A 13,709-nucleotide genomic window follows, 5' to 3' on the forward strand; every position below is an offset into this window, starting at 1 on the left:
CGAAGCATATTTATGAGTGGGGATGAAAGACGGGAAAATGACTAGGGCATAATTTTGAGGATTTAACTTGAAACTAACTTCCCGAATCACAGCACCAAGTGCCTTCTGGGTGCATAGGAGTCAGCACCCTTGGAAGTGTGAAATCAGACTACCAACAATTATGGGAGGTGTTATGGTTTGCTGAAGAAATGGAAAATGGAAGAGCAGAGAGATTGGATGTGAGGCTGAAGACCCAAGGCTTGCGCTCCAGCAAGTTCTCAGGTGGATAACTGCTTTCAGTTATCAGCAGTTACCACTGTCCCACACGCTTTTGTGAAAAAGCGGTATGGCTTGCTTTAGAATCAGTCATTAAAGGCACTGGAATTTCTGATGGCCTTGCAAGCTTCATCTATGTTTATACCTTTTGGCAGGAGCAAACAGCACTGTCTGTATGGCTGCAGTGTAGATGTACCACTGGGCCGGAGGGTAAAGGGCTATGAGTAAGTAGTCTCCTCTGCTTGGCCCTTGGTAGTGGTACTGCAGTGTTTAAACACTGCAGGAGTTCTTGTCACCTCTGTATTTTCCTATGGTTCTATGCTGAATTCTGTATCTCTTTATATTATATAGCTTTTTAGCTGAACAGAAGCAAAGAGGAGCAGGAGCTGTGATATCTGTGATACTTTTCTCTGTATGTACTCACCAAAGAGACTAATATTTACTATTTTTCAGAGTTGTGCTTCTAATCTTCCTGCTTCCCGGGGTGTCTTTATTGCCACAGGCACTTTTACTTAAGGGCTTGGATAGGATATGCAACTTAGTTCAATGAGTTACCATTGTCTTACCCAAGCCATAACCCCTGACCATAATGTACTTAATTTACTGTAAATAGAGATGAAATCTTTTTCACTGGAGGCTTAAGCTAACCTGTTTTACATCTCAGTTGTCCAAGAACACCTACGTCTCAGCCCAGGCTATGTAGTTCATTAAGCTGAGGTTTCTTGACCATGAGATCAGGTTTTGAGGGGAAAAAAACCCCAAGTAAATAAAAAGAGATTTCTGTGCTTAATTTGAGGAAATAGGAAAAAAGGTCTTATTCACAAATTGACATTCCTGTATTTTAGGTCAAATACACTGAGACAGTGGCTTCTCATGGTGTATGTATTGTGTGTTTGGGTCTTAGTTTAGTTAGTGAAAAATGGTGCTGTAGTCTTTTTTTTTTTTTTTTTTTTTAACTGAACCAAAATGCTCTGTAAAACTATTTGCTGTTATGAAACGAAGCTTTATCCTGTCTTTGTAAATACATATTTATTATCGTAGGGTTTTACAGTTGAAGTCTCCATGTTGTAATTTGGCAGTAGTTCACTGATTAATTTTAACTTGATATGTGTTTCTCCCTTGATATTATACCCTGAACCTGAGAAACCTTTGTGGTTGTATATGTATAAAATGTGCTATGTTTCTGTGATAGCTATGATTTCAAAGGACCTGCATTTTGTGATATAAAAAGATTTTTTTGAAAAATATAGAATATTTAAATTCCAACTGGTTTACTTGAATTATGCTTTGCTTACTCATGCAAATGATTTCTGTTTCATAGTAAATCTTTATATTTCACATACTTAAAATATTTCCTATTGATTTTACTCCTTGCTGTTATGTCTAGGCATTACATTCAAGATTTATTTCTCATTTTAATTCACAATTCATTAACGGGTTGGTTTTGTAGTAGAAAAATAACTGAAAAAAATTGTAGAAGGTTATTTTTATCCCTCATTCTTATACATCTTCAAGCTTGAAATTCTAATTTTCAGGGCATAGCTATTCAAAACCCTCCTAAGATTGTTCCAAGCTGTCTTGCTGTGAAGCATTCTCCGTAGGGTCCTAATGAATACTTTGGGGTATTCAAGAATTATATGCTGAAAGCTTTCCGTTTGTTAATATTATGTCAGCTAATATTGATGTTCTGTCAACCATGTATTTCAGAGAGTTGTGGAAAGAGCATATCCTTATTTCAAAGCTATTCTGGTTTCTTTGCCCTTTATTTTATTTTCTAGGATATTTTACCCTATTTCTTTAAGCATTTTGGGTGTTTTCTGATTGTTTTGCTCAGGTAACTATGAAACTTAAAATGCTTTCATAAAAGCAGAATCCTTTTTCCTTGTAAGTGTGCATTGCTGTCTGTGTGTCATGCCCCAGTGTGAGTCTAGAGGATGATTTGGGTGAAACCCTCACTAGAAACTGTGGTGTCTCACTTTGAGCAGAAGTGAGAGTAAAAAGTATATGATCTTCTGTAGGTTGTCCCTGAAATTAGTTCTTTGAGAAGAGCATGTAATGTATTTCATTAGCAAGGAATTGGCAGGCATGGCCTAAGTCACTTTTTTCCCGTTGCCTCCATTATGGAGAAGTTAAATCAATCCTTTTCCATAAATGCTCTAATTTGTATCAGCTTTGTTGTCTCTAGGGGGCTGCAATGAGACTTTGCAATGTAATAGAGCTCCATTTACGCTTTCTTAAATTTGATCTTAAATTTATAACGATCACAACAAATGTGTTGGGGTGGGAACCCAAACTCCTGTTCAGGAAAGAGGACTCAATACTAAATATACAAGATTTAGATGCTTTGTGCTGCTGCGGTGATACAAGTTAGGCAGCTTTTTTCGTACTGGGGATATATTTTTGCAATAAAGAATTATTGAAGAATGAAAATTCTAAGGTTGCTTAGACTAGCCAGAGAGGGTTAGTGTTGCTGAAAGCTGTCATATGGTGGTTTTCTGGACTCTTGTAAGCTTAAGTACTATCTGGCCCTAATTCAGGAAGTGAACTCAAATAATAGTCTATATGATTGTGGTGCTGCTGTAACAGAGATAATTAAAGCCCATAAATAAACCTGTTCATTTGCTTGGGACCAGTGTTGTAGTTTGTGATTCAAGTTATCCTCATGGAGACTGTATGTAAATTCACGTTTCTCTTTCTCCATCCATCTACAAATCAATACCTTGAATTAGATGCACCTTTGAAAGGTTCTGTTAAGATCTTACCTGGCAGAGACCTGCAAGTGACTTCATTTTGCCGAGGGAGAGTTACTTCCAGTTCAGTAACTGGAAAAACCCTGGGTGAAATCCTTGCTCATTGATTCCAGATTGCAGCTATTTGAAAAAGTAAGCCTTTTCTAAACGCACAGTGCAGTGAAATTCACCTATGTTTAGTCCTTAGTCCTGATCCAGTGCCCATTAAAGATGGTGGAGAGCCTTGCTTTGGCTTTCTTAACGCTGCATCAAAATCAAGCTGTGTTACATCCTGAGAGGCCACAGAGAACTCCCGTTCTTCCTCTGTTTAGGTCATTTTCAGTATTTATTCATTGAAAGATGAGGTGTGGATCTCTCTTCTGTACTGCATTGTACGGTAGGGAGATTGCTGGGATACGGGTAACAGTTTCAAAAACACAGATACCAAAGCAGGAAAAATCACTCTTTGCATCTCTTGTTCAGGGTTCTTAAAGGGCACTGCAGATAACTCATATATGTTCCCCTAGAAATCACTAATATTGTGTCAGGATGAAATGACTAGTAGAATTATGTAACTCAGAATCTCAACAAGCAGAAGACGGAGGTGAGAACACAGCTCAACTGTCCTGCTACCTAGCATGCATTCTCTGTTTGCTAAAACCAGTACCTCTTGGTACTAAAAACCAAAATCTTGATTGGAATCTGTTCTTATTTGGTGTTTTCTGAGTTTACCTTTTTAGGAATACTCTTGTCTAATCACTTACATGGTAGTTGACTGTAAACCTTTCATTTAACGTGGGAATGCTGCACCGTTCATCTGTGTTATTTGTTGTTCATAGGAAAGTGTTAAAATTACCAGCTGTTGTCATTAGCCAGATGCATTTCAGACTACTGGGAATCTTTTAGGGTAGGCTGCCCTGTTATTTGATTTTTGGCTAGATTTTTTGGCCACGAATGAATAACACAGAATAAGGAGTTTATTCTACTTTTAAAACCAGTGACTGCTCAACAAACCGTAGAGTTTGTCATTTGTAAGGCTAGTAAAGCTGGTCTGAATTAGCTTCGTTGCCAAGATGTTAATAAGAGTAGGTGTATAATTCTTGAATAATGCTAGTATCTGCAGCGAGCAGTTACTGGTTCTCTTATTCCCTACTCCTTTATTATCCAATTAATATCCTTGTAATTATACAGGTGGGTTTTGAATCGTTGCTTGTCGGTAACCTGGAAATGAATCGTTTTTCAATAGACTTATGTGAATAGAATTAGCAGAGTGCCAGTAAACCTCTCGGTGTTGGTCATAGCTCCTTGGGTGATCATGGTCCTTGATTTCTCCTTGGGAAATAGCAGTAAAAGGGAGTGCTTGCTGAGATCCACTAGACAACTTGTAGTTATGGAAACCCTGACTGATAATACAGTATTCAAAAAATTTATAGCTAGTAGTTAAGAGCACATTAAGCACCAGGGTAAGAAGGTGTAACTCTACTGATTACTTGCGGTTATGCCAGTTACCATAGCCATGAAATTCATAGTTCATAATGCAGTGAGTATCTATCAGCTTAAGAGCGAACCTGTAGTCTTTATCACGTTCATGGACAAAGCAGTATTGGCTGTAGAACTGCTCAAGTGCCTGATACTAACCTGCTACAGTTTATTGTGTCTAAAATCTAATGACCTTCCAAATAGACAGAAACTGTTCCGGCATTTTGAGGAGTGCTGCTTTCTAATGCAGTGTCATAATCATCACTTCAGGCTTAGCAGTTGTATCAACCTCATAAATGGTGACTAATGTCCTTGTACTATGTATCATAACAGAAAATGATATTAAGAGAATGGTGAAAGAGATAATAAAACATCTGCTAAAGCAAAGCCAGCTTTGAGATGAGCTCAGTGTTATGACTCATTCAGTAAGTCATAGCTCTTTAAACAGACATAAATGTTAGGTTATCTATTCAGTGTCTGACTTCAATTATAAACTATAAAAAAAAATCTGCTTTGCAAGAGGAAATGATGTTTGTGGTAGCCTACAATCCATGAGTTGCAGACAACACAAGATAATATTTTTGATTCAGGTGATTTACTGATCTTTGGGTTTTGAGGTTTTCTGTGTTTTGTATTATTATTCACTTCCATTATTTTGAAGTGAAGCAAAATCATTCTGAAACCCGAATAGCCGCAGTAAGATAAGTCACACAGGTTCTGTGGTGGAAGTGTGTGTATAGGAAAATGATGTTCTGAAGATCACTGTCTAGACTTCTCTATTTGGTCTTACTATGCTTCATTGTATTATAGTCTCTCGCAATTGATATTTTTCAGAATTTGAGAGAGGATTAATGAAAAGAAAATGGAATGAAAGGTGCCAGAAGCCAACCTAAAAATTTGAAAGAACCTTTGATGGATCCAGTTGAAATCACCTAAATCTATTGCTTCAGTAGAATATGAAAAGCCTGAATCAGAAGATAACTTTCAGATACCTATGAAAAGGGTACACAGAGGTGTCCTCAGGGATGTATTAACCTTGCATACAAGCTGTCTCCTCGATAGCAGTTTTTCAGAATGTCCTGCGTCCATAATCTCAGCAGATTTATGAAGCAGACTTTACAGCGTCTCTTTGAATATCTGCGTCTCTTGTAGATCTTATTTTTCAGTCCTCTTGTAGAGGAAAAGCTGTGTATGATTGCTCTGGTAGCTTTGCTTTGTTTGAGCTTTCCGTTTATGTGGCCACACTAGAAGGATCCAAAGCATTGGAAGTATAAGAAGGAAGCATAAGGCAAGAAATTGTCGTGGCTTGTATTTTTGTTACTGTTATAATAAGAAGAAGAGTTTTACTTGTGCATCCGGATCCAAAAGCCTTTTTTTTTTTTTTAATCTATGGGTTTTTCTGCCCCTTTTAGAATTCCTTGCTTCTTAGATTTGCAAGCAACTTTTGAAATAGCTGAGCTAACCTTTGCTGCTGTACAGAAAGAAAGATTTCTGCAGTCAAGATAAAATGCATACTCACATATTTTATCAGGAAATTTTTCACTCCTGGTTATGGAGAGACGAAGTGTGTCTCATTAATAAAATCATTCTGTGATCTGAACTCTGCATGATAGGAATTAATTCAGCATCTATTGGCAAGAAGGTGGTATAGCCATTTTATCTTGGGTATATAATAAATATTGGAATAATACACTTTATTTACTATTCTTATGCATGTGATGGTAGGATAAAATATTAGTGTTCCGTACTGTGCATGTGAGTCATCTCATATATAGAATGGCAGGCGTTTTGTAACTGTGTGCTTACAATATGGAGTATACACACTGGGAATGAGCAGCAAAATGCCAGTATGTACAGAAAGTATGATATGCTGTTCTTATTTGAAAACAATGGATGATATTTTTATAAATCAGACATAATGGAATTATGGTTTCCTTTGACTGGAAAAGAGAACAACAATAAACGCCTTGAGAGGTAGTTCAAATAGAGCTTGAGCTCTTCAAAGGCTGAGAGCTATCACGTTACTTTTCAGCTTGGAGTCTGTATTGTTACACTTCCACGGGCATCTCAGAAACTTCCTGACCCTCAGATTGTGTTTTAACGGCTTTCATCAGATCAAAATGATATCACCTCCCAAAAATGTCCCTCTGGGAGCACGTTTTGCTTTCTTCATTTGCGTTTCTTAGTTTCTCAGAGGTCAAAAGAGAGTAAGTCTTTACTCAAGTAGTATTCCTATTTGTCGAGTAAGGAATTAGAAGATGAGTGTATGTTTCCAAATCTTAGTTTCACTGTGGTGTATACGTTATATTTTTTAAATGCAACAGGTCTTCTTGTGGGAACCCTGGATGCAGTGTTGGATTCTACATCAAAAGTGGCTCCATTTCGCATCCTGCATCAGACACCAGATTCTCAAGTTTACTGGTCTATTGCTTGTGGTATGTATTATTATTTAGAAGTTAAGTGAATTTATAACGTGAAAAATCTTCTTTTAGTCGAGGTACAAAGGAAGGGAGTAGCAATCTTCTCTCATCGTTATTCATTCCAATGACGTCTAAATGGTTTAAAGTTATTTGTTAGTGGTATAGTGATGCTCCTGAGATTACAAACCTGAGATGGACAGCAATATATGGTTCCAGTTTTTCAGAATATATCAATGGACTCTTTATTTTACAACTTCAGATTGCCTGCTTTCTGTGGCAGTCCCTCAACCGCTGATGAACTGTCTTGCTGCTCTGTTAGAATAACAGTGGCACAACCTTTTCCTTTGTAAGCTGTAAACAACCTCTGTAATTTGGCAGAGTTCAGGATGATATGGAAAAGTTGACCTTTGGGAGTACTGAGCCTGCTGTGGGTGGGAATAAACAGGAGCTGCTTATACAATTTTTTTTGCTACTTTATCTTTACTTGTTAAAATAAGCCAGGGTCCCAGTTATGGTAAGAATTGAATTCTCCCTCATATCTTTTGCTTTCATAGTGTGCCACGCTCTTTCTCTTTCTCATATTGTGTTATTAAACAGTAGGAAACGGAAGAGAATTGCTTTTGGTAATGTGCAATTTTTATTTTTTATTTTATTTATTTATTTATTTTTAAGTTTTGCGTATTGAAATTAATTGATAGTGTCTTATGGTCTAATGCTAAATGTTACTAGTGCAAAATTAATTTACTTGTTAGAATTACTGAAAACTCTGAAATAGTTACAATTACAAAATTACGTATATTTTAGATCATTTTTGCCAGCTTTATTTTTTTTAATTGGTAGTGTTCTCCAAGAAACTAGATTCCATCTGGAATTCTCAGCTCTCCAGACCTTCCCTTTAGTTGCCTGTGGCAAAAGCTGAGCTTTGCAACAAAACTAGAGAGACCATCCTGCAAACACTTGCGCGCATGAATTATTCCCCTGGTGGATGCTATGCTGTTGTCACGTTTCCGGAATTTTGTTGTGAGCTCTTTATTGCTTCACCTTAAATGAAAATTGTGCCTTTACCTATCCTTTCTGTGCAGTTAACTAATTTCAAAATATAACTTTATCTTTTTAGGTGTAGTTCAGTGTCTTTTTAGTTCAGTAGTTTATGCATTTCATAAGGCAGCACTGTTCTGCTCCTGTGCATGTTCCGCAAAGACATCTCTGGAGGGCAGTAGTCAGTGAGAGAACTGTGTATAATAACGATTTAATGTAGCTCATTATGTGTTACTTTGAAAGGGCAGCATTTTAAAGTTGATAATTTGAACAGTTTGTGAATTGACAGTAAGTTAAATTTTAGGAGAAGTTCTGAGGAAGTAAGAACTAATGGTGACAGGCTATCAAAAAAGATACTTTGACAGTTACGTGGGAAACATACTCTGGGGAATTCTAATGCCATGAAATCTGCCTTTGGGAAAATATGAAAGGTAATCTTTAGTACTGAATTTCTGTCAATTCTTTGTTATGTAAATAGACTTTAGTACAAAAAGCTACAGAATGTAATTATACTTTGTGTTACAGAACGGGTTTTTCCTTCTGTGAAGTGGATAAATTTAAGAGACTAAATTCTTGCTGTTACATGTGAAGGGTCTGAAACAAGTGTGTTGATCACCTGTTCTGAGGCCTTTCTGCTGCTGTAGCGAGTGACAGCATGAATAAATGATTTCCCGTAGGCAGCTAATGATGACTGTAGATTGTTCTTTTTGCTGTGATTCTGGTTAGGTCCTTATTCCTGCAGAGCTGGTGATAAACCAGCTGGTGAGAAACTCGAAAGGTAAGGTTTGCCATAACAATGCAGGGAGCCAGTGTGTTTTACAGGCTTTACGTGAGAAAACAAGGCATTAGCCATGTTCGTGGTGTTCTGAGGTCTTACACTGTAGCAGTGCCATAGCCGGGAAAGTAGGTTTTATCAGTGCTATAGCCTGGAATGTAGCTTTTTTGTATTACGATATTAACTTTATGTTTCAGGAAGTCAAATCTAGCGGAGGAAACTGGGGAAAATAATATTATCCTCACCTTGCCAAAGCATTATAGTACACCTGTCTGGCAACGTTAGCTAGGCAGCTGCTGAAACATGTGGCTGAAAAATATTGGCTCCAGGAAGCCAGTTCTTGATTGTCTGAAGGCAGTTCTGGAGGGAGCACTGAAATTTGTGCAAAAAGTCCAAAGCAATTAGTGGGGGGTGGCTGATCCCCAAAAGGAAAATACTTGGTTTGTGGATTTATTTCTCAGCCAGTTCGTCCCTGGCAATTGTATACAGTGCACTTCCAAAGCAGTGCAGCATGTTACAGAACATGTAAGTAAGTACAGCAAAAGAGATTTAAAGGTGAACTAGGTGTTCTGAAGCAGGATTGAGAACTATTTCTGATAGTGTAATTTCTCCTGTCATAAGTTTTATTTTCAGCAGTACCAGATGCAAGTTCTTGATGAAAACCTTATTATAAAAATGGCTTTTAGGCTGGTATTTGTAATAATGACAGTGCTCCTAAACCTTTTAAATGCTTTTAAAAAAATTTCACCCTTGGAGTGTCACACCTGTGCCTCAGATTCCTACAGTGACTCAAAGAATTGTCCTGTTCTTATAGTCTGAGAAAGAGAATTAGTTTGCAATTTCATTGCTGTGTTAATTACCCTTTATGTCATTTTTTAAGTGCCATTGCAAATTCACAATATGTAGCATATTTTAACTATTTAACCGTATTTAGAACAATTTCTATTCATTCCCAAGGCAACTTTAATGCTGTCGAGCACAGTAGAAGCTGTTTAATTGGTCTTTACAAAGTAAATTGAGAAAGAAGAAATTGTTAATGTTGTGTTCTTCTTCAGGGTACTGATGGTATGTAATTATACTGACAGTTTGTTTGTGTACTTTCCTGTGGAGGATGAAACCACCAACTAATTTATACTCTAGAATCCCTTCATTCAAACACAGATAAATTCTTTCCCCTCCCTCTCCTTTTCCTCTCCTGCACTATCTGATGGGTGGGAAAGAGCTGCCTGTCTTTAAAGAACTGACTCAGTATTGAATTTGCTGGATCTTTATTGTTGTTGTTTCACTTTTATCATTTCTGCTTTATTATCTGGTACTGCCGGCATAATTTGTAACTTAGTCTACCAAAAAGGATAAGCAGAATTATCGTAACAAGTTTAAAGATGGCCTACCACATTTCACTGATTGTAAAAAGTAGCTAGTGGGTAAGAGTTTTCTTTTGCATTTAAAGTAAAATACTAATCTAAATGCCTTTCTGGAAAGCTCAGGTGAGTTAGGTTTTTTATTTGCTATAAATTTGCAATGACATTCAGTATATGGTAGGTGATAGCTCTCTGAAACCAAGATTAAAAGTACTGTAAATAAATAAAGTAACAAGCTTGATTTCTCCCTAAGGATTTTAGAAATGCATTTCTTGTATTTTGGAACACTGAATTTATCTTGGGTCTATGGTTCCTACGTTCCTTAAGGTTATTGATATCAGCATTTCTAAGTTATTCCTTCTCTTGCGTGTATGCAAAGAAGTGGAAGAAAACATTCTTTATTCCTATGTGTTAGAGTTCCAGAGGGTCCAGAAGAAAATAGTACTAATTCTATATGAGTCAGTGATTCTTTTTTTTCTGGAATTAGGAATTAGATTGGGTGTATGTTCTCCATTTGGGATGCAGCTATGCTTCAGCCCTCTTGTGAAACCCTAGGACTGCATGAAAACACTGCACTGTTGGAAATTGTAAAGTAAGCAGGATGTTATTGTAGAGAGAACGACGTTCTTTCCTGAACTGTGGTTGCTTAAGCTTTATCATGATTAGCGAGCTAATTAAAGTGTGTATGAGATAAAACCATGACTTATGATGAGCACAAGTAAGTAGCAGTTGATTAAGTTGTCTGCTGTAGACAACATAAATGGTTGTTTCATGTATCCAAAGAGAACTCTTTGCAACCTTCCTGGTTAAAGTGATGTACGCTTTACATCATTACATTTGTTAGAATGTTTTTTTGCACAGTAGGCCTGAGTCTTGGAATCCTCCTCCAAAAACTGCCGGCCCAGTGATTACAGCTCCTCAGCTGTATCAAGAGGCCCGGATTTAATTTCCTTATGAGTATTAGGAATTTGATCACGTTTGCCGCCTTTCAGGGGAGTGCCCTACTCGTTAGGCAGGGTGTGGTCTAGCGACACTCTGCTCTCTGTTGGAGAGGTACTGCTGTGCTGAGATAACTGCACAGTTACTTGAGACAGGGAGAGGAGAGGTCCACTGTTCTCTCAGTCTGAGTTTTGGATGCTCTTTCAGGGACTTTATAAATTTGGCATTCTTGCAAGGTAGCCATTCTGAGGACCTTTACTCAAGAGAAGGCCTTGGAGAAGGCAGACAGAGAGATCCAATTTGTCAGTCCAAGTCAGAGTACTTCAATAAGTCGCACAGTGTTGACAAAGCTGAGATGCATCCAGATGTATAGAGCAGAAATATAGCTACACAAGAGCTTGAAAGATGGAAACATAGCAGTGTACATTTTTAATGTACACAAGAGTTGGACAGTAAATTTGAGACCTGTGATTTGAACTTGTGTATCTAAATTAGTTTGTGAACCTAGAACTCGCTGAGTTTTCTCTTGATTAGTTTGAATCTTGTTTAACATTTGTTTTAGTTAAGTGATTAAAAGCCGTTTTAATTTTAAGTACTATTAACTTGCTCTTTCGAACAGGAGCCAGCAGAGAAGAAATAACAGAACACTGGGACTGGTTAGAACACAATGTTATGAAGACTTTATCTGTATTTGATTCAAATGAAGATATTACGAGCTTTGTCCAGGGAAAGATAAGAGTAAGTAACAGGCATAATTAGGAGTGGCTAAATTTGTTTTTTCTTTAAATGTACGCTAATAATATGTCCTCCTTAGAATGTCAAAGGACAGCACTGTCCAGATGCCTTTAAACAGTGGTTTAAAAACTGATGATGATAAATTATTTCACAATATATGTTGATAATGCTTAGTAAGTATATATGGGTTTTTGTGAAGAGGTAGCTGTTCATTTTATGTATAGTAAACATTTAGGAATTCTTGTGATAAAGTGAGGAAAATACTCTTGTTTTCAGATGAGGAAACCTGAGGATGTGTGTCTTGCTACAGGTTGTGTGGGAGACCTGGTGGAAAGTTATTGTGGTGTGGGAGACCTAGAAATAGCACGTTTTATTTGTGACTGTTCTGTGTTTTGATCATGAGACTACTCTTCCTGTTTGAAAACTTTTGCTGTTAGGAGAATGCGGTATTGTAGGTATGCACTGCACGTATGACATGCACCTACATGGAGAAATATGTGAAGTAACTGGTTCTTTTGTTTTAGGGTTTGATTGCTGAAGAGGGAAAAGGTTCTTTTGTAAAAGAAGAAGATCCTGAGAAGTTTCGTGAGGGTCTTATGAAATTTGAAAAGTGTTTTGGATTACCTGAGCAGGAGAAGTTGGTTACCTATTACTCATGCAGTTACTGGAGAGGCAGAGTGCCTTGTCAAGGATGGCTTTATCTTAGTACCAACTTTCTTAGCTTTTACTCATTTTTGTTGGGAACAGAAAGTAAGTAAGCGCTGATGCTAAGCCTAGTCCCTTCACATTTTATTATGTAGCTTTCAGGTTTGACACAATTATTCCTATGTTCTAAGTGACTTATTTCACCATGTGAGCAAATTTCAACACAGAGCAGGAAAAAAAAAGCAAAGCAAAAATACTCTGTGGGAATAAAAACATTTGGAAAACTGACAAAACAAAGTCCATTAGCTTTCTTTCTCTATATAAGCTTCCTAGAGAAGGCAGAGCTATTGCAGTTGTCTTCATCTGTAGTTCATGCTGCAGATGAATTCACTCTGTGAAGATCACAGTTATTTCTTCACACGCACAGACTTGTTTAATTTTTCGATGGGTGTACTACGTACTGGTGATGTTTGCACCTTTTTTTTTTCTATGTGACATTTAGTTTGAACTGCCCAAACAAACGTGTATAATAATGTGAGCAATAGCTGTACATAACTAAAAACTAGAAAACATTAAGAAATTAGGATACTTTCTAAGCGGATACATGCAACTACTTCTCATTCGTAGTGGCTAAATGGCAAAGTTCTGCTAAATATGCAATAAATGATCAATTTATTTTAAGAAGGTCTATCAGTAAAACAGGGCAGCTTACATGATGCTGTTTGTTTGCAGTTTCGCATTAGAGAATAGATGATGTAACATTTTATGTTCATACATGGTGCATCTTTGATGTATTTCTTTCTATAAAATTCTAGCTAGTAGAATTATTTCATAGACTAGAGTCTTTGCTTTTTGTGCTTGTGGATTTGTAGCCCTTTCCAAGTCAGTTATGATTTAACTGTGCTGTTTAATTACATTTTATTTAGTTCTGTTGACTGCTGCTCTTCTTTTCCTAATATGAGGGTAAGCAAGAGAAGTTACTCACATCTGCTTACATTCATATTTTCAGTAAAACTCATTATCTCCTGGGATGAAATATCAAAACTTGAGAAGACTTCCAATGTGATCCTGACAGAGAGCATTCATGTGTGTTCCCATGGGGAAGACCACTACTTTTCCATGTTTTTGCACATTAATGAAACGTTCCTTCTCATGGAGCAGCTGGCGAACTATGCTGTTAGGAGGCTTTTTGACAAGGAGACGTTTGAAAATGACCTAGTCCTTCATGACCCTCTGCAGATCACCAAGAGGTAATGTATTATTTGTAGTCTATCTGCTCTGTGCTCAGTACTTTTTCAGATGTGGGAAGAGAGTCCTTGTCCCAAGGAGCAAC

General features: G+C 37.2%; 1 protein-coding gene across 5 annotated transcripts in view; it reads left to right on the forward strand.

Annotated features, from left to right (window-relative positions):
- TBC1D8B (TBC1 domain family member 8B) overlaps positions 1 to 13,709 on the forward strand; it is a 42,975-nt gene that overhangs the window by 4,193 nt on the left and 25,073 nt on the right. For 4 of the 5 annotated variants that reach the window (XR_011143407.1, XR_011143408.1, XM_068956750.1 and 1 more), the window contains exons 2-5: positions 6,788 to 6,898; positions 11,616 to 11,734; positions 12,256 to 12,481; positions 13,386 to 13,626. Coding sequence is in view for 3 of the 5 variants with exons in the window: in XM_068956750.1 (XP_068812851.1) it covers positions 6,788 to 6,898; positions 11,616 to 11,734; positions 12,256 to 12,481; positions 13,386 to 13,626 (697 nt within the window). In the remaining 2 variants the exon portion in view is untranslated. The remainder of the gene's footprint in view (positions 1 to 6,787; positions 6,899 to 11,615; positions 11,735 to 12,255; positions 12,482 to 13,385; positions 13,627 to 13,709) is intronic. The other variant, XM_068956752.1, reaches the window with a different exon arrangement.

This window comes from Struthio camelus, chromosome 11 (assembly GCF_040807025.1).
Source record: "Struthio camelus isolate bStrCam1 chromosome 11, bStrCam1.hap1, whole genome shotgun sequence".
NCBI classification, from domain to species: Eukaryota; Metazoa; Chordata; class Aves; order Struthioniformes; family Struthionidae; genus Struthio; species Struthio camelus.